General features: G+C 38.1%; 1 protein-coding gene across 1 annotated transcript in view; it reads left to right on the top strand.

The window, feature by feature from the left end:
• Positions 1 to 23,481, top strand: part of tenm4 (teneurin transmembrane protein 4) — a 184,204-nt gene that overhangs the window by 74,562 nt on the left and 86,161 nt on the right. Inside the window, exons 5-9 of the mRNA XM_084717417.1 lie at positions 8,030 to 8,279; positions 10,416 to 10,490; positions 10,739 to 10,837; positions 11,764 to 11,999; positions 20,859 to 21,023. Of these exons, the coding sequence (XP_084573543.1) occupies positions 8,030 to 8,279; positions 10,416 to 10,490; positions 10,739 to 10,837; positions 11,764 to 11,999; positions 20,859 to 21,023 (825 nt within the window). The remainder of the gene's footprint in view (positions 1 to 8,029; positions 8,280 to 10,415; positions 10,491 to 10,738; positions 10,838 to 11,763; positions 12,000 to 20,858; positions 21,024 to 23,481) is intronic.

Below are 23,481 nucleotides of genomic sequence, written 5' to 3' on the forward strand. Positions count from 1 at the left end.
TTTTGCAAAGATGTTGTTCAAGAAACAGGATTTTTTTTTTTCAGTAACAATACAATTTTCTGTACAACCCCTGTGCATGATAAGTAGTTTTCTTTATTTCACGATTCTCTTAAGTCCTTGTTTTGATTTGACTTTTGATGTTAAGGTCACAATTTGATTTGTTTCAACTTTTTTTTTAACACTAACAGCTACACCATCATTAGACTACAGATTGATTTGTAATAATCAACAGATCTCTGGTTTCATTCTTTGACAGCTATAATTTACATTTTCAAATTCTTCTAAAAAAAAAAGATTGTTTATAAAAAAGAAGTTTATATGGAATGAAGTATGATATAATGATTGGTAAGCTAAGTTATGTCATCACTGAAGAGTTGTTTTTTTCTGAGGACATGCACCAAACCCTCAAGAAAGTGGAGGTGGAGAGAAAAAATATAATGAGAGAATAGCCAGTTCTTTTGATTTCATCTTGAAATTATGACACTGCTGTTCTTTAGTATAACTCAGACAGTTTGTATTCACTGAAATCACTGAGACGAGAAAAGTTACTCTCTTATAAAAGCTTTAACATGCGTATACTTTCATGGCTGCACATTCTACATTTTAGTTGGGATGGATGTGTTGTGGTTACAACAACAGGGATATATAGAGCGCTACACACCTGTATCAATAAGGGAAGTATCACATCCCTCAGATGAACACATTATCATATTTATGACATTTTGAATTATTTATTTTGTGGGATTTGTTGATTTGCACCACCTTTGGATATAACTAAAGCAGTCTTCCCAATTATTCACACCACAATCTGCATATAATAAATTCACCATCAACTTTTTAGACATAGAAAGCACTCAGAGAACACATATAGTGTATAGTTTGCAGAGGCCATACAATCTGCATTTGTTATTATATTATTATTATATTATTTTATAATAATAGAACTTTATTTAGAGCTATATTGAATTCATTCTACAGCTTGGTCACGATGGATGGCTGAATATCAAACATGCACAGTGATTCACAATCATGAGATACATGTGCCAGATTTTTCATTCATTTATATAAGTTCACTGATTTTTGAGTAAGTAGTGAACATACTCAGAAATCTCTCAACAAATATTTCTTAAAATCTTGGATTCCAAATCCTTGACCAAAAAAAGTAAGAAAGTTTATTCATTAAAACTCTGGAAAGTTATTTTTAATTTAGATTGATTTTATAGTGAAGCTATTTGATACTTAACAAGCTGGACAGTTTCTTCCCAGCAGTTAAAACGTCTTACCATTAGACAGACATTCCTGTTATCTCTCAGGGTGGGGGGTGAAGTCCTAGCTAATGAAGTGGATTTGCTTAATTACTTGTCTAGAATAGCATCAGGAGGCCTTAACCAGTGCATACATCTGTTAGAAAGAAAAATGAAAAACCCACATTCCCCGACTGAATGGATATCTTTAGACTTCTATTTTGAATGCCATGTGAAAGTTTGGCTATTGTAGCACAGTCCCCCTTCTCTGTCTCTCTCTGATAACAAATGAATCTCCTTTTCTTGCCAATTTCGTTGTGCAAAGCAGGTCAATAGAAAACCATTTATTTTTTTCCTTCGTTTGGATAGTAGTGAATAATTGTTGCTGATTCACCACATCTGTGGGGGTCATGTTGCCTTGGGCTTTGTCTCATAAACTGTCTTGTTTCTTGTCTTCCTGTTTATTTCAACAAAAATAACAGTGACTACTTACCTGGCTGTTGAAGGCTTATTGGTTCAACAAGGACAAGCATGCATACAGTCAGGAAGTGAATTTTAATCATGATCGACTGCTTATCTGGTTTTCTTTCTGTAGAACATGCTCTAAAATGCATTAAAATGGTGATGGCTTATATGCAAATATGTAGTCAAGTGAAGTAGGCGAGGTTAGTAACACTTCTCTGTAGACTTTAAAGCATTTGGAGAGCACTACTTGTGCAAAGTTCTTTTAAATACTTCATAATAATGCACGGTTACTGACAAATTATAACTCATCAAGTTGTGAATTCAAAATAATAATATAGCTCATAAAATTAAACATGTAAACCTCTGGCAGAGTCTTACATTAAGTATTAAGACTTGACTTAATACATTGATACATTGGAAATTTTTATTTAAATGTGGATTAGATTGTAATTTAATATTTGTGATTATTATGTTACAACTAGGGCCTAACTGATACTGAATTTTTAGGGCCAGTGCCAATGCTGATATTAGGTGCATTTATGCATTTACAAGGCAGTATTATTTATATTTTTTTTATCTTCATATAATGCTACACACCATGTTTGTATGTACAACATGTGTGCAATTATCCTGCACAATTGTCCATATCTATCCATATAACTGTCCATAAATCCATATATCTCCATATAGCTATGTAAATAAAAGCTGTATGTATTGTATATAGAAAGTGTATAGTTTTCTAATTGATATTTTAGATTTTAGTCTTTTATATTTGCATTCTATTTTTATCACTATTCTATTTAGTACTTTGTCTACCTGTACTTTTTGAGCAGCTGTAACAAAGTTTATCTTATCTTATTGTCTTGTCTTGTCTTGTCTTGTCTTGTCTTATTTTATCTTCTCTTTATACAGAATGTAGAATATGTACAAAAACACATTTTTTTTTGCAATAATCCCTCATAAGTAGTTTACACTTGTGACAAGATTATATAATGGATGCAGGACATTTTATAGTTTCATAATAGTAAATGATCAGGACATTGACACAGTAAAAAAAACAACAACACACAAATACAGGAAATTCTATGAATATATTAAACCTGACTGAAGAAAAAGGATCAAACATACATAAAATGCTGCCTATAAAGCTAACAAATAAGACCTGCAATCTGCATTATGTTCTGTTAATAAAAAATGATATATGCGCATGTTGGACAACATATATGCTGTACTGATACAGGCCAACATAACTGTGATAAGCCAATATTGTTATCATTCAATCAATATATTGGTCATATTGGTTGTATTTCATACAGTGTCATTATCAAGTTTAATTTATAATGGACAAAATACTGCAGTGTGTTGCTAGCCCACGCAGTGGACTTGCAGGAAATAATACTTTGGTGAAGCTTACTGTGATTAATTTATGAGGCCATAGCATGACTCTTAAAATGTATTGCAAGCATGGTCCTCTGGGAAAACAAAGTTACCAAGTGTTAGAAAAATTAATTACTAGTTGCCCCACATTTGCTTCATCGTCATAGGAAGTAAAGTATTTGTTTACCGAGCAGTAAATGCATTCCAGAGCAGTGATGCATTTGTCCTTGTGATATATTTCACTGCGTATGTCTGTGCTGTCCCTGTATCGAATTAGCATAACCTTATTAATGGCTTTGGGGATCAGGTACATTACTGAGCAGGAGGGAGGTCATCAACAACTGTGTGGGTTTACCTCACACCAGTCTATTGTTCATCAGGACTGTGGTGTGCCTTCTCTGTCTCAGTGGCTCAGCTAATTACGAGGGCAGCATTGTGCAAAAGTGTGCTCAGTATGGAACCATCTGTCAGTGCGACAGATGCGTGATATAGCACTCTCTCCAAAATGAAAAAGAAATAAAATGATTTCAGTCATTGGTTCATCCTATAAAATATGTGGACAATATGACAGTAAGCCAGGTTCAAAATGGAGTCTTCTTTTTCTGTTGAGGGCTAATGAAATGTACATAATGTAAATTTATGAAATTTGGAAACATGTACATGTGAGGATGTATAGAAATTTTGGATTGCTGAATCAATTTTTCTTCATAGAATTAACTAGCACGTAGTGCATTATTTTGTTGCTAACACATAATTGTAATTCCCATTGATAAGCTAATAGAAATTAGCATTGCGATTGTTGTAATATCACTTTATCAAACAATCAAGCAATTTTACTTCACATTCTTAACAACATGTGTGTTCAATCATCATATATATTATTCTTATAGCACTAGATTGATATATATTATATAGCACAAATGTAACATTTGACTTAAAAAATATAGTTTACTTTAAAAAAAAAAGATTTTATTTGCTATTTTTCTATGCAGTATGGCAATGATTCTGCAGAATGTGTGTGCATTGGTTTTGGAAGCATGAATCATGATATACAGTCTTTTTCTAGAGTAGTCCAGAATGGACACTGGCTCTAAAGAAGGCCTTTTGGTTTTTGCACAAGGTTCACAGCCACTGTAGTTTCTCCTACACACTTGGCAGGCGAGCTGGTTGAAATCTGCTCTTTCACTGCTAGATGCCACTAATTCCTACACACTGGTCCTTGAAAGGACTTGGATGTTGAAAGCCCTGGAGGAAGAGACTTAAGCAGGAGCTTCAGAATTAAATGTGGCACACTACATTTTGTCTTGTTTTTCCTTGCTGAGCCATTCATTAGCAGATCACCTGTGAACACAACAGGCTATCTTTACACTTTCTTGAAATGCCTCAAGCACTGGAGCTTAATGCTACTTTGTTCTCAGAACAGCCAGTTTTGCACCTCAGCAGTTTGTTTATCAATCTGCTTGATTGACACATGTTGATATGGCAGCTTCCTGCTCTTGATCTTTAAAAAATCTAAAATGAGTCTAAGCTTCTTGACTGGTGCGAGGAGATGTCGCCTTAATGAAGGAGCTGATTATACAAAATAAGCCTTCTGTGTGTCTATATTCCACTCTCTCTGCTGTAAATTGGCAATTTAGTGTTGTGGATATCTGTGAAATAAAGGAGCCTTGCTGCTATAAAGAAAAGCCACTCTTTCACTCTGTGTAAAGCCAGGAGTTCATTGATTGATGAATGGCTTAGCAGATGTGGAAATAAATGGATGCACAAGGACATCTTAGTCTTCTTTCTTGTGGAAAGCACTGTGTCAAATAGTGCATGTACAGTAGGACCACTGGATGCAACCTGTTTTTCTGGATTTCATATCTGATAGTTTCAAATCTTCTGATGTAAAGTGACAAAAGACCTAAAAAACACGTTTTGGCTGCTAAAAGCTCTGAAACAGTATGTGACATCTGGAATCACTTCGAAGTAGGTTGACCACTGCAAATCTGATAATGACATGCATCTGGCAGTGGTAACAAATGTACACACAATTTTACTCAAGTAGAAATACAGATACTTGTGGAAAAAAGACTCTGATAAAAATAAAAGTGCTGATTCAACTTCTTTACTGATGTAAAAGTGAAAAGATACAGGCTCTGAAAATCTACTCAAAGTATAAAAGTAAAAAGTAGCTCTCTGAATGATATTTTTACTGACTGTTTCTGTGCAGCACTATCTGAACCTCATCTTTTCTCCAAAGTCAACCTCTCTTGTCTGTTTTGTCTTTCTGTTTTGTCATGTCTTTTATATTATTTTGTCTTCTCACCTCTTTCTACATTTTTTGTCCTGTTACATCTTTCTCATCTTGACATATATTTTATGTTGTTTTTTTGGTCTTGTTACATCTTCTGCCTTCTTTTGCATCTTTGTCACTACATCTTTTCATCTTATGTCATTTTTGTCTTTTTATCTTGTTACGTCATTAACATCTTGTTACGTCTTTATGTCCTGTCATGTCTTTTTCACCTTATGTCGTTTTAGTAATAGTCTTTTATGTTGTTTTTCATCTTATTACGTCTTTTTCATCTTGTTATGTCTTTTTTTCTTGTGGTACGTCTTTCTTGCCTTGTTAGGTTTAAAGATGAGAGGTTACAAAAATAGCATATGCTGATTAGCAGATTGCAAATCACTCTATTGTTTACGTAGTTACATTTGTTGTACGTGATATGCACTGATGGAGACACTAAGGAATTGTGTTTTCTAAGTGTAATTGTCCCATTCATTTAGGTTGAAGTCATCTGTGATGTTGGGAGGCAGCAGCCAATGATGCAAAGTAAAAATTAGCCATAATTACCCTTAAATGCATTTGAAGTAAAGAAAGCCTGTTTTGAAAGGAGTAGAAACTACAGAAACAGTGGGTGGGTATCAGGGGTGTAGCACTGGAGTGGTTCAGGTCATACTTGGCTGATCGAACTTTTTGTGTCAGCCTTGGTGACTCTGTGTCCTCCTCTGCTCGTCTCTCATGTGGGGTCCCACAGGGCTCAGTTTTAGGGCCCCTTCTCTTCTCTCTCTACTTGCTTCCACTTGGTTCCATACTGAGAAATCATGGTATCTCATTCCACTGTTACGCAGATGACAGTCAGATTTATGTCCCTCTCAAAAAGAAAGACTCCTATTCTGTCAAACCGCTACTCAGGTGTCTTGATGACATAAAGGCCTGGATGGCTTTAAACTTTTTAAATTTTAATGAGAAAAAGACAGAGGTGATGGTTTTTGGTGGCACCACTGGGGCTCCCCCTGTAGATCTGGGTTCCCTGGCCCAGTTCATTAAGCCAACTGTCACTAATCTTGGGGTTAAAGTAGATGCTGATCTCAAGCTTGACTGTCAGATCAGGTCGGTTGTTAAGTCAAGCTTTTTCCAATTGAGGCAACTTGCCAAAATTAAACCGATTCTTTCAAAACAGCACTTTGAAACAGTAATCCACGCCTTTGTGACCACTAGGCTGGATTACTGTAATGCACTTTATGTGGGGGTTAGTGGGTCCTCTGTCGCTCGTCTTCAGATGGTGCAAAATGTTGCGGCACGTCTTTTAACTGGCACACGTAAGCACGAGCACATTTCCCCCATTTTAGCCTCACTTCACTGGTTGCCCATCCATTTTAGGATCAGTTTTAAAATTCTTTTATTTACTTTTAAATCCCTAAATGGTCTCGCCCCGCCCTACCTCTCCGAACTGCTGCAGCCTTATACACCCCTCCGCTCTCTCAGGTCAGCTGATCAGCTGCTCCTGAGTGTACCTAAAACTAAGCGAAAGCTCAGAGGTGACCGTGCTTTTGCTGTAGCAGCACCTAAACTGTGGAATGATCTGCCTCTCCACATCAGACAGGCCTCCTCGCTGCCTGTTTTTAAATCACATCTTAAAACCCATCTCTTCTCCCTGGCTTTTAACATCATGTGAGATGTTGAATGTATTGTATGTATGTGCATATGTATGTGTGTATGTATATGTATATATATATATATATATATATATTTGTTTAATTTTTATTTTTCTATTGCTTTAAATTGTATAGTTGTTTTATGTCTTTTAATCTGTTCTTGTATTTTATTTCTGTACAGCACTTTGGTCCACTGCGGTTGCTTATAAAGTGCTTTACAAATAAAGTTGGATTGGATTGGATACAGATATTTGTGTTAAAATGTAGGGAATAAAAGTAACAAGTTGCTATCAAATACATATACATGAAAAACCTACGTAGGTATAGTAACAAAATATTTGTACTTTGTTACTTCCCACCTCTGGATTCTGGTAATGACTAATGTTGCTACTTTTTGAAATCTGAATCAAATCTTCTGTTGAGTGGTGGCAGTAGTAAAATATTTTACACTAGAAAGAGTGAAATTGTTTTTTTGTTTTTTTTTTAAGGAAGACTGCACATTCTCAGACATCCTTCCCCGGCTAAATAAATGTCAAAAAAAATCGTAAAGAATTGGTCAGTTTCAAGAGGAGGCCAACTCGTCTGTTTACACAGGAGCCAGTGTCTGGTCCAAGTAAACACCTGCAGAGACCTGAGTCTGATAGAGACCAGTTGGGAGAAATAATGAGCAGAGGAGGGGCTTTTTTAGAGAGTGGTTCACATAAGGGCTTTGGAGCTCTTCAGTGAAATTAGTCTCAAGTTTAGGTGTTAATTTATGGGCTGCTGGTGAAACTACGGCTAATCGTTTGTCTATGAGAATGTCGATGCTCAGGGAGTTAAAATAACACCAAGAGGTTATTCTTACACTGCTGACACACACACATACACACTTTCACAAATCTTTTGGAGTGTGCCGTAATTTAAAACACTCTGTTTTTGATTGTGCTTCCAAAGGTAACCAAGATTCAAAAGAGCCTCAAAGCAAACATTTAATTGTTAAAATATCTGCAATGTGTTTTATTTCTTTCCTCTTTTGCTTTCAGACGGAGCCTTTCAAAACCACTCTCGGCTGCGGACCCCCCCTCTACCGCTCTCCCACTCCCACTCGCCCAATCATCAGCACCATGCAGCCTCCATTAACTCCTTGAACAGGGGCAACTACACGCCGCGGAGCAACCCAAGCCCCGCGCCCACAGACAGCTCTGTTCCCCCTGAGGGTCCAGCCAGCGGTCAAGACTCTGGCAGCGCGCAGGACAACTGGCTACTCAACAGCAACATCCCCCTGGAAACAAGGTACTGTGTAACTTGTCTCCCAGACAATGTATAGAGATGTTGGCAGCTGTAAGAGTGAGCTTGAGCTGGTGCCATTGAACACAGGTTTTCATGCTGTCTGCTCCATATTAGATTACCACTGTGCTAACAAGGAGCAAAGCAATAAAATGGAAACTATCCTGCTAGGGGCAAAGGCCTACGTTTGTGATGAACATGATTTTGTGGCAAACAAGAGAAAAGTCCTGTTTTTGGGTCTAATGTTAGCAATCCTAACAGTGGAAGCTATTGAGTTTAAGCAGCAGAGTAATTATAATCGCATTGGATATAAAAGAGTTCTTGCAAAATTACATTCAGGCTCCTGTGAGCAGGCTTCATAGCTCCTCCACTTCAGCCCTGAGTTTTATTTATTTCATATTAATCAGTGTTCAGTTCTCCAGCTCATTTCTCAATAGGAGACTCTTGTGTGAAGTACATCTGTCAAGTGTTATTGTAACAAAGGGAATATCTGTTGGTATTTCTTTGGCTGGTCTTATTGCAAGGGAATATGAATTCAAAAATAGCATGGCAAATTATCTCAAACCTTGTAATGATCACACTACTGTGCTAGCAGTAGAAAAATTGCCCGAATAAAGCCCATCTTCTCAGTATGACCAGGTCACTTGCTGAGCAAATTTAAATAAAAATCCTTTGGTGGCCTCAAGTTTTAAGAAAGTTATTAGACAATAAAATGTAAAAAAAAAACAAAAAACATTTTACTTTATTTAGATTCTGTAATTATTTTGATCTTTTTAAAATTTGTTGATTTTGGCATGGCCTGGGGACAAATGTGATCCATTGTAATGACCAAAAAATACATGTCAAAAATAAAAATTATTGAAATATAGATCTCCTTCTGCCTTTTTTAACTAGCTAAATTATGAGTCACTGTAACTTTGCCTGGAAAAATGTAAACACAGGCTTGTTTCATCTCATCATCATTTCATGTTGAATCCGACCCAGTACCAGGTCTCGTTAAATTATGGAGGTCATATAGAGGTGCCAGTAATAAACTGAGACTGTTTCATAACCAGTTAAAAAGTCATTAAGATCACTATATTCTCTATAGTGTATATAGTATACATGTTGCCATAAATGAAACTGCTGCTGACAGGAGAAAAGCTAATAGCTAATTTGGCATGGCTAAACAAGCAGCCTTGAACAGAATCGCTGTCTCTTCCTTCAGTTTCTGTGAGACGGTTCAGTCAACAGGAAAATGAGCATCAATTTCAGCTAGTAGAAGGACAGTTAGCGGTATAATGAATGATTACACGTCATCCAGCTCCAGAGTTAATCCTGCACAGGTATTCCCTGTGGAACAGAAAACAGATGGTGAGGAGAATGGATCTGCAATAGGCAAGAGTGCTGCTCAAACCACATATGTAGTATTTATGACCCATTGCCATGAAAAAAGATCAACCACTAAAGTTCCAATAATGAAATTGAAACCATTAGTAATATCCACATGGACAAAGAAATATTAAATGTCACCTTTACTTTGTTAATATTATTACAATAGCCCTCCCTGTTCACTTTTGTTAAATTTAATGGCCCTGATAAATTCTGCACCGGTAGGTCTCATCCTGTTCTGCCACCGGAGAGATGCCAGCAGTTGGATGGCCCTCACCAGCCTCACCATTTTCTTTAAAGTTCCTGCCAAACATCTCTCTCTCTCCATTAAAAGTTCCATTCTTCTCCAAAACACAAACTTGAGAGACCATGATCGGGTCACGGATCAAAAACAAGGCTTTTCTCTGGTCCCGCTGAACGTGTTCAGCCTGCCCATTGCATGTGGACAGTTCATTTCTCCATTGCATTGCTGCAGTGTTTCCTTATGGAACAGAGCTCTCATAGGGTGGGTGCACTTTGGGAGAAATGAGACATGTGCCTGTAGAAACTTGAGAATTAAATGAAAATGTGCTTTTTTTTCAGTGTTAGAATTAACTAAAAAACAACTGTACATAAGGATACTATCCAGTGTGTAAACTATGAAACTTTAGTAACAAGTTTATTTGTTATTGAAATGAAATTAAGATATGTTTTGTCTGAAATAAGTGTTAGAAACCCTAAGGTTTTTATTTGTAAGTGATGCATTGTTTTCTTCCAATCACAACCTTAAAGGAGCCAGAATACTCTAATGTTTATCAGAGAGGAACAAGACGCTTGCAGAGAAGGGCAGGGCTCGTACAAAACAAGGTATGGCAGTGCCCAAATGAGGGGAACAAGACAGATAGATGTTATTTGTCTCACACCTCTGTAGAAGTAGTTCCATAAGGGCCTTGGTTTCTTTTGTCCCACGCCGTCTGTCTTGATCTCCATTTGTCAGTTGTTGTTGTTGTTGTTGTTGATGTTGGCTTGGTGATCACATACTGTATTGGCATTTCTGTGTTTTTTGCACGCACGTCTCACCCTAGCTTCATATCCATCTTTCCACCTGTGTGTAGAAACATAGCAAAGCAGACATTCCTAGAGACTTTACAGGACAACCTCATTGAGATGGACATTCTGGCATCAGCACGCCATGATGCCTCGTACAACGACGGGTATGTTGCATGTTTGCTATCTGGCTCAGAGTACTGTCAGAATCTGCTTTGCCATGAAAACAATAGTGATGCCTGCACTATTTTTCCATCAAACATCCTCTGTTTTGAAAAGCCGTCAATCATCTGTGTATGTCTCCTGCAGTGCTAGAATCTTTGCTGGATTTGTCCCTTCCCTGTTTAATGCAACTAACAATTTGCATTAAGTCACATTGTTGGGTTGTATTGCTTTTGATTAATGTTAAGCATGACCGCTTTATGAAATACAGTTGCCCATATTATCTCCTATTACTAGAATAGGACAGATTTGTCCTGATATTTATAAATAAAATATGGTCTCAGTGACTTTCCACATCATACATTGTAATGTGACATTCAATCACGTTCATGTCACTGTCACTCCAGAGCTTCTTGTAAACTTGTCAGTAAAACGGCCTTGACAACAGTGCTGCTGCCACTGACTCTCTGATGGGCTGCTCTTGGATGGCTCTTGGACATGCAGCTCTACACATGTTTTCTGAGATAGCCAGCCATGTTCTTCAAGGGCGAATAAATCTGCTCCACTCCACTCCAAAACCTTATATACTGTATCTCTCGTCTGGACAGCCTTGACACATAGTTACTGGGAATTACTCTTTACCACGCTGGCATGAATACGTAAACATGAGCCAGCTGCGGTCACTAATCCTGTAAATTAGATTTAATATTGATTTACAGTTTCGACTGAGCACAACCCAGTATGCTTTAATATTCTCACTAATCTAGCTGAAGCGTGATTATGGTAACAGTATTGAATATGCTTGGAAACTGAATTACTACCAGTGGAAGGGACTGCACTTGGATAGACAATAACCTACACTATGATGACAGACATCCCAGAGAAATTAGACTTTCTATCAAGACTAACAAGAAAATGTATTTTTTTCTAGGCATTTCCTGTTCAAGCCAGGTGGAACATCACCAATGTATTGCACAACATCACCAGGATACCCTTTGACCTCCAGCACGGTGTACTCGCCTCCCCCACGCCCTCTGCCTCGAAACACCTTCTCCCGACCTGCCTTCAGCCTGAAGAAGCCCTATAAGCACTGCAACTGGAAATGTGCTGCTCTCAGTGCCATCCTCATCTCAGTAACACTTCTTTTCCTGTTGGCCTACTTCATCGGTGAGTCACCTCTGATGCTTCCGCACGCCAGGGTGGGTGCCTCCACCTATCCGCCCCCATCTCCACCCCCCACTTAACTGCAGACACAGGATGAATCCATGCTCTATTGTGTCCCCACCATCATCCGTTTTAATAGTGTTGAATCTGCAGTCTGTGCCATATATGAGCGTAGTTATATAGGGACTCATAGATTGACTCCTCGCCCACGCACCTCGTGCGAAATAACATTATCATTCATAGATTGGGTTGACTGAATCTGCAGAGATGGGGAGTCCAGTTCTTGCTCTTGTGAATAGGTCAAATAGGGAATGAATTAAAAAGATATCAGCCATCACACAAGAGAGGACTGCACATTTAGAATATTCCTCTTATTTGATTTAAGATTCCCTGACCAGCATATCCAGGTCCCAGCTGGGTGAGGACAGCCAGCTGTGCTATCCGAGTTAGGCTATTAAATCAGTTCTGCTCCTTTTGACTGCTGTCATTCCGCAAGGGAATTATTATTCATATCTGATAATACAGTCTCTTAGTTATCTGTGTGATCTATAGACAAGCCAGTTTGCAGATAATTTCACTAGTAAATGTGAAATAGGTAAACAGTCTTGTGTAAGTTAGAAGTACATGTAAGTGGTTCCTGCAAGTAATTTTCTACATATATCTCAGAGATCATATTGTAATCTGTGTTCCCAACTCTGTGTTCTTACTTAGAATTTATGTCTATGTAGTTTTCAATGTCACGAAGGTGGCTCTTTTTTTTTCATCTGGTTAGATAACCATAGTAACCTGCTGAATATATACCCTGGTCTGGAGCAAGTTATGAGTTCAGAGTTTCAGATTAAACAAGCAGTAAAAAGTGACGCCCTTTAAAACGATAGTTCACCCAAAAATGAAATTTCACTCAATATCTACTCACCCCTGTGTTGATGTGAGGATGGGTGAAGACCTCCAGTTCACAAAACACTCCCAGAGCTTCAGCGAAAAACAGTGTTGCAGTGAATGGTGGCCAGTTTTAAAATCTAAAAAAGAACACAAAAAAACTACACGAAATGTCTCCAAACTGCTTATGTGGTGTAATCCAATTGTCCGTAAGCCGCAACATTGAAATTTGACCCAAAAAGACGCCATTTAACACCTGTTTTGTGAACCCATCCTCACATCAGCACAGGGGTGAGTAGATATTGAGCGAAATTTCATTTTTGGGTAAACTATCGCTTTAACTGATTCTTTCCCTGATGATATTTTTTATGGGTGATATAGATTCTTGGCTGAAGGAAGACGTTATATATGCAAATCTGCTGAGCTGTTAATAATGTCACTGAATGAAGCAGTGTAATGTAATTACAACAGCACAAACTATATGCATCACGTTACCATGGGAACCTATTTGCCTCAGGTCATATTAACTTTGAATGTTACATAGCAGGTAATCCACACACTAGAAGAATGATGAAGCAACTACAAACATTTTGAATTATGTTTTTATGCTTGATCCTCATTTGCTGCCAGGTCCCTTTTTTCATCGCTGATATTGCTCATAACACCGTTTAGAAAATAGATTAGTCCATTCTATTTATCACAAATAATAATCAATCAGTTACATTCATTTACTATGCATCTTTCATAATGGGATAGTGTCAGACTGACATGTTTAAATACGCTGTATCAAATTTAAAGTTTAATGTGCAGTGGTAAAGGCAGGCATTAAGAGTGCATTAAGTCGATTAGTAATTTTCTTACAGTACTCCTCTCTTGCCCTGTTTGCTAAAAGTGATGCTTTTTTTCTGTAATATGTTTTTATACATTCTTCAAAGCTCTCCATTATCACGATTTGTTCCTCTTGACTGAAGTAGGCGCCGGTCCATGTCTGTGGAAGAAGAATCAAATTACGTGTCAAACGCCCCCTTTTCTGTGAGCGTGCACAGAGCCAGAAGAAGAAAGCCTGGGTTGACAAAGAAAGTTGATAACCACCTTCATGATTTCTGACTGGGGTTTCAGGTTTTGTTGAGCTAGCTCTTGCAAAGAAAGCCTGGCTATGTTGAGCTTCCTTCATAGTATAGCCTCTGGTCTGTTCAACTATGCTGTCTATCACTGTTCATGCTACCTACCCATTTCATCTTATGTGTACTCCAAGTGAGCTGTAGCTGTGCCAGTAAAATAAAATTTAAGTCTTCATGAGTGGCAGAGACCTTCTTTCTGAGACCTGGTATTTTCCAGCATTTTAGAGGTTAAATCATTATTGGTTAATCAATCAGAGATGTCTTAGCAAAATACACATTTGCTTGTAAGGGGATGTTTGATATTACTTTAAAACAAAGAATTATACAAAGAACTTTATCAGTTTGCAGTGTCAGGAGGAACAGTTCGGTCAGGTAGAGAAGGAATGGGACACAGCAAGGATTGTGGGTAGGCCAAAGTTCCAGTGAAATTTTAAGGTTGGTTTCTTCCAGTGGAGGGGTTTTGGGGTATACATAAGGTCACATAGCAACAGCTTTCTGGGCTATGGGTGGGGTAAGTAAACCACATGTTGACTGAATTAGTGCTATGAACTTGACTAATGTTTGGGATGAGGATATGATGAACAAAACCAGAGGAGGGTCAGAAGGATAACACAAAGAATATTTAAAAGGAATAAGTGACAGAACTTCCTGTAGTGCAGTGATGGCAGAGAAGACATAAAGACTTTAGAAAAAGTAATGTCAAATAGGTATGTTTGAGGTCTGGATTGAGGTATTATTGAATATTGTTGTTGCCTCCATTGGCAGACAGTTTCAAGGATGACCTACATTTAAAAGCTAGCAGTACCTTTTTTATGGAAGTAATGAAAGTTCTGGTCTGGTCTGTTGTTACAAATTCAAATAAGGAGTTGATACACACTTCTAGCTAATATATTTTTTCTGTATAAAATACATCTGATTGGCTGTGAATACCTGTTTAACATATAAATGGTTGCAGAGTTGAATTCAGTCTCACACAGAAACAGTTTTTCAAATAGAAGGATGGTGAGAACATTTTAGTTCATATGCATGAAGTCAATGAAAGAACAGCCAGATCCTTCTGCATGGCCTTCATCAGTGAGATAAATGGATTCTTCATTGGGGACATTTGTTATAGATATGCATTATGCTGTAACAATCACGAAAGCTATCGTTTCTGCTTCTCCTCGAGGCCAAACGAACTAAAATCAGATTATTCATTTTTTTGTCGCCAGAGCCATTTAAATTGTTTCATTTGAAATTCAGAACAGCACTGGATTAAAAGAAGAATCAGCTGGTTGCTGCTCATGGTGATTATCTTCGTATCCAGTAATTTGAAATCAATGACGATGGGTGTGAGCAAGTTCTGGTTTGGGTTCTTGTTGGCATCAGCAGTGTGGTTTGGCTGTAGGAGTACAGATACAGTATGTGTCTACAGTTTACTGCTTGTGACTTGGCCAAAAGCCAAAGAGCCCCATCATCCTGATAGTGCTTAATCAGACTGTGTAATTATACCCTGCAAAACTCATAGCATCTCCCGATACACCACAAGTAAACATGTTGGAGACCAAACCTCACCCTAAGATCGGAATTTCCAATCAAGAACGAGGGCCATGTTTAATTAAAGGCTGATGAGAAAATACATTTAATTTCAAGTGCAATTAATTATTGAGGCCTGTAATTGGGAACTCTGGGTGAGATGTCTAATGAACCCAATTATGCCTCATGACAGATGTTTTGACTTACAGCATGGTTTTATTTTGTCACAGCTTTGTACATCGGCACATTTTGAAGTGTAAAAAGGTTGGGGGTTTAAGATGGCACTATTTTCTCTGTGGTCGCTCACTCATTAGCACATTTGTTATATGTTCCTCATTTTAAGGTCATCAGTATCCTCCTGTGTTCACTTCCATTCACCCTGGGTATCCAGCCAAGGACAAAGAGGTTGGGTCCCAGAAAAAAAAATTCACTGCATGATCATCCACATCTGCAGTACAGATTTTGCCAGTGTGTCTGTCTTTAAGTTCTTCAGAACATTACTGCCTTGTTTCAAGAAATACTCCACTGCTTTGATAATGAATTTCATCAAACAGAGATTTTAAAATTCTAAATTTCAGAAAACACCCAGAAAACAGTCAAGATTGAGCAGTATGAATTAATCAGTTAGGTTCAACATTGCCCAAACAAATATTGTGTGGATTAAGACTTGTTTGAAGCCATTAATCACATTAAGCAAAAAACAAATTGCAACTCACTGAATGCTTTATCTTTTCAGACTGAGCAGGATCACAGCATCTGTGGGTACACAGTGTCTATTGGTTTGCATGAGTGGTTAATGTTAGCAGTGCTAGCACCAGCACATTAACATCCACATGCCTGTGCTGGTTTTGGTTACATATTGCTCTGGTTAAGTGCCCGGTTCATTTTTGACACAGCCCACATACCACCTTTTTTCATTTTCTAGATAAAAAAAAATACTGCCAAACCACGTTGGTCTTACAAGATGTCATCTGTCCCACTTTCCTCTTCCCACCTTGCTGTATTACAACATCAGGTCACTGACGAGGGCAGATGGGGGCTGCCGTCTGTCGGAGCTATTAATATTTAGTTTGACTGACTAGTATTTCTGGTGCCAACTAGTGAGCGTTTATTCATGTAGTCAACTGATCACACACATCCCAAGCAAACATCAGTTGAACATCTCCATACCATTGCTACCAATTAGTGAAAATCAGCAAGTGTTTAAGCCACATATAGCTGTCAGACATGCATCATTCCACTGCTTGTTGTATGCTTTTGCAAAATATATAGCATTAGTGATGATGCTTTTCCATTTTCCAGCTACATATATTCATAAACACTGGTATTTGTTGTGCTCATGTGTTCAAGAATTTATTTATATGTTTCATGTACATTTCATTCACGATTCCCAAACCCATGTCTGACTGCGATCTGTAATGGGAGATGGAGGCGAGTGGTGTAGTTTCTATGTTGTCAGCACACAGAAAATATGGATCTGGGTTGACTGAAGTAGACTCTGGGTTGTTGGACTTTGCACCACATATTGATCTTTTCCGCAGTTATTAAAGACATGTTGATGTTGTTGAAACACAATGGCGCATTCATGTAAGATATACTGTGGAACTTGTCTTTAAGTTACACTCAGCTCAACACACAACACTGCAGCTGTACCCACAATTACTTATCAGCCATTCCTTACTGCAGGAATACCAGTTGAAATACTCCATGATGCATATCACACCACCCAAATTCCAGACACAATGATGAAAATTATGAAAATCTTGTTTGCACTGAAAATTTACACAAAAAATTAAACTATCAGATGAAGCATCAAGTGAACAAAAGCATAAACAAAAAATATTCTTCAGTCCATTATATATAAAGCTTCATTTTGTTTTTAGTCCTTTGTTTTTTGAGAAATGAAGAGTGGTGTAATATTTGGAGGAATGGTTTATATTGAAATTTATAATTTCTAGAATCAAGATCTTCCCAACATGAATATTACAAAAATGAATTCAGTTTGGCGAGAAATGAGCAACTGATGACTGTCAAGTTTAACATTTTCATTGAAGTTTTAAATAGATTAATTAGCCATATGGTTATAACATTTTTCAGTCCAAGACATGTAAGAGTCTGTATTCCATCCTGGCTTTTTTGAAATACCTCAGCATAGTTTGACTTTTTTAGATGCTCACAGCATTTGATGATTTTGACCAGTAGGACGAGGAAAAAAGGGTTCTACTCATCATAGCTTCCCTTGAAGTGTGCACTAGTTGGAAAGTGCTCTTCAGATCAGAGGATAGAAGCACAGGAATGTTGGCAGATGACCCACAGCAATAAGCACTGACTTCCTCAGATTGGCTGAGAAATCTTCACTACAGTACAGTACTACAGTACCTCTGTTCCCTAATTGGCACATGGCGTGACCCAACTTCCTGCCAAGAGATAAGCGAAAGGAGGGCACAACATGTGCTCAGGAAAAGATGGGCGATGCTACGAAGTTCAGTACTCTTGACAGGTCAGTGGCATCGCTGGAACACAGACACAGCTTGTCTCTGCCTGTAGCCATCTCATTAGAACTACCTTGTTATTCCTACAACCTGTCTTCATTTTGCAGCCAATTGCAGCATCCTTCTGAGTGTCATTGCGCAGTGTTCGCAAAGTTTGAAAAGCAAGCAAAATAAAATCAGGAGGCTTTTTGCTGGCTCAGATCCAATGCTCTGCATATCATAGATACCAAGAAGGCGTTCAAGTAAATCTGTATGGATGGGAGGCGTCTTCAACCATTTTCCATTAAAGGCCTCAGGGACGGATGGGATAAGGAACGGGGCTCACAAAGACGTGATTACTAGGACTCTTGGAATGACACCCTGCCTGGTGACTTTGCGATTGTTCTGCCAGCAACATATACTGACTCTTCCTCCATTTCGCCAGTCAATGTAGAGCTACAAATCAAAAGGAATGTCTTTCTGGAACTTACAAAATAACAAACAAAGCCATCTGTCTCTTCACTGGTTGTCCTTTAGTGACATAGTCACTTCCACAAGCACTGGACAGATGCTGGTATTATAGTTGGACTTTCATCATCCTAGGGATTGTTTGCATTGTGTTTTCCCCCATAACCACTGTTGCTACCCATCTTTTTTCACACATCTATCTAAATATGTCAATAAGCATGTGGTATGTAGTGTAGTGCATCATGAAAATATAAATTGAATAATAATATAAATTGAATATCATGAAACATGACAAGGTATTTTGAGCTGCAGCTGAAGTTGACGTTAGCCAGCAGTAAATGGTTTTGGAAAGACGTTTGGGTTCCCTCCAGCACAAATTAAAAGCCCAGAGGTCTGTGCTGGAGACAAACACGCTGGAACAATTTAGAAGTAGTTTCTAAGAAAACTAACTGTTGTTTATTTATGTTGACCTAAGATTATCAGATGTGTTTTCTTGTTGGAAATGTGATTGTGAGAGTTGTTTGATGTGGGTTTTGGCAGCTGCTGTTCCCTCCTCCCTGTACTGTGTGCCGTCACAACATCTTTTGGTGGTATACAGTAGCATACTGTACTGTACCAGCCTACTTTCATCCCAAACATAAATGGAGGAACGAGGCAGGATAGTGTTCTCTTATATATTTGCATTTGATGGAATTTCCTCTGGGAATGACCAAAATGCACTCCATTCATTACACGCTATGGTTCGAACTGCTACTTGTCACATTCATGTGGTGGTTTCAGTCAATCTGAAGTTAATAGCTTAGCCTCGACAAGTAATCCCTCCTCTTACCTGAGTGGATCACTTGATTTTGAACTGGAGAGATTTGATACGATACCCATTGCCTAATGAAACAACTTAGGGTCTTCAGTTTGGTATTTGACGATAAATAAAGCAGTTTTCTTTATGAAGACACAGTATTGTTGGTCTGTTTTCACTATTATGGGCTGAAAATCAAGCAGTGAGCTCCTGTCCTTTTTTCATCTGAAGTTTGTTGCCCTGCTCTGAGAAGCACCTGGCTCTGCTGCACATTGCTCTAAGATGCACAAAGAACCTGTTTTTGCCTACACTTTTTCAAGTATTTCCATAAATGAGTTGCTCATCAACAAAAACAATAATGATACCATTATACTCAAGACGACAGCTAAAGAATTAGATTGAGTTAGTAGTTTCTTAGTGTGCTACCACCCAGATGGCTCAATTGTCTTTAAGCTTATCTTCAAAGGATTTAAAAAACTGATGGAAAAACAAGATTTTAAGGATCCCATCATGGTCATTATGTTCTCATCACATTGTATTTTCTAACATTGTCGGATGACTAGTAAGCAAAATTTTGTTCAGTAAAGATGTCATATGAATCCATTTGACTCATTGTTATTTTTTGTTTGTTGACTGGCAAAATCTGCCTAAATAAATCAGATACAAGTGGACAACAACTATGCCTTTAAATCAAATAAAATAAATGGTCATTTATCATAAGCTGTTATAGTTTATGCATAAGTTATGAAATTGTATATTATATTTAGATCTGTATGTCCTATGTCCTAGGCTTATTATGGTGACATGAAGTAGTTTATGCTTATATAAAAAGAAAAACATAGGAACACATTTGAAGAAAACAACATTGAGAGGGCTGCAGAGGTCTTAGTCTCAGCTTCAGTCTAAAACTGTCAGATAATTTCACTCTTTATAATTGAATTGCATGGTTATTTACTTGAGGAGCTTAAAAGGACCAACAAACCAATAAAATGGCTATATTGAGTTTCTGGGCATTTTCTGCTGACTATTGACTTCCTAGGTGGCTTTTGCCTTGCTAAGCTCGTCTTGTCCATTCTCTTATTGGTGATCTGTCATGGTCAGCCCCTCCTCCTCTGTCCTGCACTCTACTGCCATTGTTCCAAAGGACATTTCTTTTGTCGACCTTGTAAAATATCAGCATGCTTCATCCACTGTGTTCACATTGAAAGACCCCTGGTGTCTCCCTGCTGATGTGTGTTTCCTTTTGTCCCCTAGTTTTGCAGGGGAATAGAAAGGTAATGGGGTTGGAAAAATAACAGGGTGCAGGGGATGGTCCATGCCGTAGTTGGTGTGGTGAGACAGATGTTGTCCCATGAGGTCAGGATAGCATTCATCTTCTGATCCTACTGCTCAGCACTTTTGAAAAAAATGCCATTAACCATTAAGCCATGTATTGTTCTTTATCCTTTGGAATTTACTTCCAGTTTCTCCATCTCACAGCTGTCACCTTTGGATAATTACCCCCCAAAAAAGAAGTTCATTGAGAAATATGGGGGATATGTTGTATTTTATTTATGTAAAATAATTTTTTGCTTAAAACAATCCTGTGTTTGTTTTATGTTTAATATTTCAGCCATGCACCTTTTTGGATTAAACTGGCACCTGCAGCCCATGCAGAGACAGATGTACCAGCTGTCAGAGGACAATACAAGTGGTCTGCCTTTTCCCACTGACCTGAGCTTGCCACCACTAGGCAACACAGGCTTGGAAATACCTGACCGCAAGGGAAAAGATGACAGTAAGTGCAATTATTATTAAATACACAGTATCTGTTCAAATAATATTTAAATAAACCAACCTAAATACTGCTGTTTTTTTGGTTATAATAGACTGTAGATTGCACCCACATCAGAAAAGAGCAACATTGCACAAGGAGAAAAGTTTTTCAAATCTTGAAGTTTATGGATGACATTTTGGAGCTCAAGCAAGTTTGTTATTATTTTGTTATCCAGTTTCACATTGTGTTCACACGTCTCCATGGTATGCACAGAGATCTGCATTGTAATCCTATGAAAGTTGTTGTAAGTGGGAAAGTGTTATTTGTTCCTGGAGGGAGAAAATGGGACAGCTTAAGGGACGGAGTATCCAGGGGCTGGAGGGGGATTAGCCACTCTGTCCTCTTCAGAACGGATGTGATCCTTTCATCTCCTAGTCTGGGCTGCCTTTCCTGGCAGCCAAAGAAAGCATGTGCTCACCCCACGGTACCAACTGCTCGACTCGAGGAAAGTTTGCTCTGTTCCATTCTCGAACAAATGGGCCCAGATTTAACCATGTGATTTGCCACTGGCAGACCACAATAGGTAGAAGATGGGGTCATTACCATATAGATGAATCCAGGAGTTGTCTTTTTCATTTACTAGACAGCAGAAAGTGTGTTTAGCTAACAACAAGCATGACTACAGCTGAGCTTAGACCCTGCATGGCAGCCGTTGCTGATAGGAAATCAATAGCCATAGTTTTTTAAATAAGTCTCATTCTGCAGTGCTGTCACCAGAAACAATGATGAGCTATCTGATGTTTTATCAAGGTGATGCAGATGTGAGCTGTGTTTAAATTCAGTGTAGTTCTCGCTTTTGGAGTCTTGTCTTTCCATCAAAGCATTATGTTGTAGTTTAGCTTGCAGTACAACAACCATTTATTTAACCATGAGGCCCATTATCACTGGTCTCGGCTTATGATTTATTTAAACAGCCTGATAAGTACACCATTAATGTGCCGCATAAATACAAACACACCCCAATATGTGGAAAATGAGCCTGTGTGTTGTAGCATTATGTAAAGCCCAGATCTGGGAGACGAGGAGTGTATCCTGTCTACTCTGATAAAACCTATTGCCACTGATGGACTTTTGAGAAGAAGGCCATCTGCCGTGCCACGTGTAACCTAAAGCCGTGTCTGCCACCAAGTCCTGGGGGTAGTTTGTATGGATGTCTGCTTTAGTAGACATCGCTGCTGAAATTAGCTCATCTACATGGGCAAACAGATGTTGCCATTTCCACAGAGTCCAATATAAGGTGTATTATGGAGCATATGGACCATTTTTGGCAGTGGATATGCTAGTACCTGAGCGGGTACTAGCATTAGAGATCCCTCTCTACTATAATTACAATTTTCACTTTATTACTTTCACTTTAATTATACCTGTATTTTATCACAGTTTTGAATCAGTTGCATTTTCTCCAGTATTTCTCAACCATTTTTGCTCCATATGTTCAACCTTTTAAATCATATTTTTAGAGCTTGTCATCACTGTTTACTTTGAACAAGATGTATGATGTGTATAGATAATAGAAAACAACACACTTACCATGTTTGAGCGAGCAACCCCTACTAAATGAATATAGAGCATGATTCAGGTTTAATGATGCCAGTGCTTTGAAATAATTGATGCCGTCAGGTAGAGCTGCAATGATTAATTGATTATGGATCAATTATTAAATTAATTGCCAACTATTTTGATAATAGATTAATCAGTTTGAGTATTTTTTTAAGGAAAAAAAGTCCAAATTCTCTGATACCAGCTTCTTAAATGTGAATATTTTCTGTTATTTATACTCATCTATGACAATAAAGTGAATACCTTTGGGCTGTGGACAAAACAAGACCTTTGAGGGTGTAACATTGGTCTTTGGTATTCGATATTTTTCACCATTTTTTGACATTTTCTGGGCCAAACAACTAATTGATTAATCAAGAAAACAATCTACAGATTAATCAATACTGAAAATTATTGTTAGTTGCAGCCCTAATTTCATCATTTCATTTTAAAGTATCTGCAAACTTAAAACCTTCTGACCATGTAATTTGGGGTCTCATGTACATAACAGTAAGCGTCTAAAAAGTATTAGGAATTGGTTTTCATTCAAATTCGAAATATTGTTATACAGCCCTTTTCGATGGGAAGTTGAAGCTGCCATTTTATGTTCTCTTCACAACCACCAAGACTCCTTTGAAATTTATTTTACCTTGCAGGACAGGAGTTGCTGGTCTCCTGCTGCCTCCTGCTGCCAAACTAACATGTTTAAACACCAAAGTTGCACAAAACAGAAATAAACTAACCAGCTGAGGCAGCGGTAGTCTGGCAACTCCTCTGTTCTGCCAGGTAGAAGTAAATATTTAGGCCAAGGAGTCTCATGGCTTTGAAGAAAGCATAGGCTTGGGCCTCTGTTGGGAAAGGGTGTCTGACGGCGAAATAA

Source organism: Lutjanus erythropterus, chromosome 4 (assembly GCF_056507025.1).
Source record: "Lutjanus erythropterus isolate fLutEry1 chromosome 4, fLutEry1.hap2, whole genome shotgun sequence".
Taxonomy (NCBI): Eukaryota; Metazoa; Chordata; class Actinopteri; order Lutjaniformes; family Lutjanidae; genus Lutjanus; species Lutjanus erythropterus.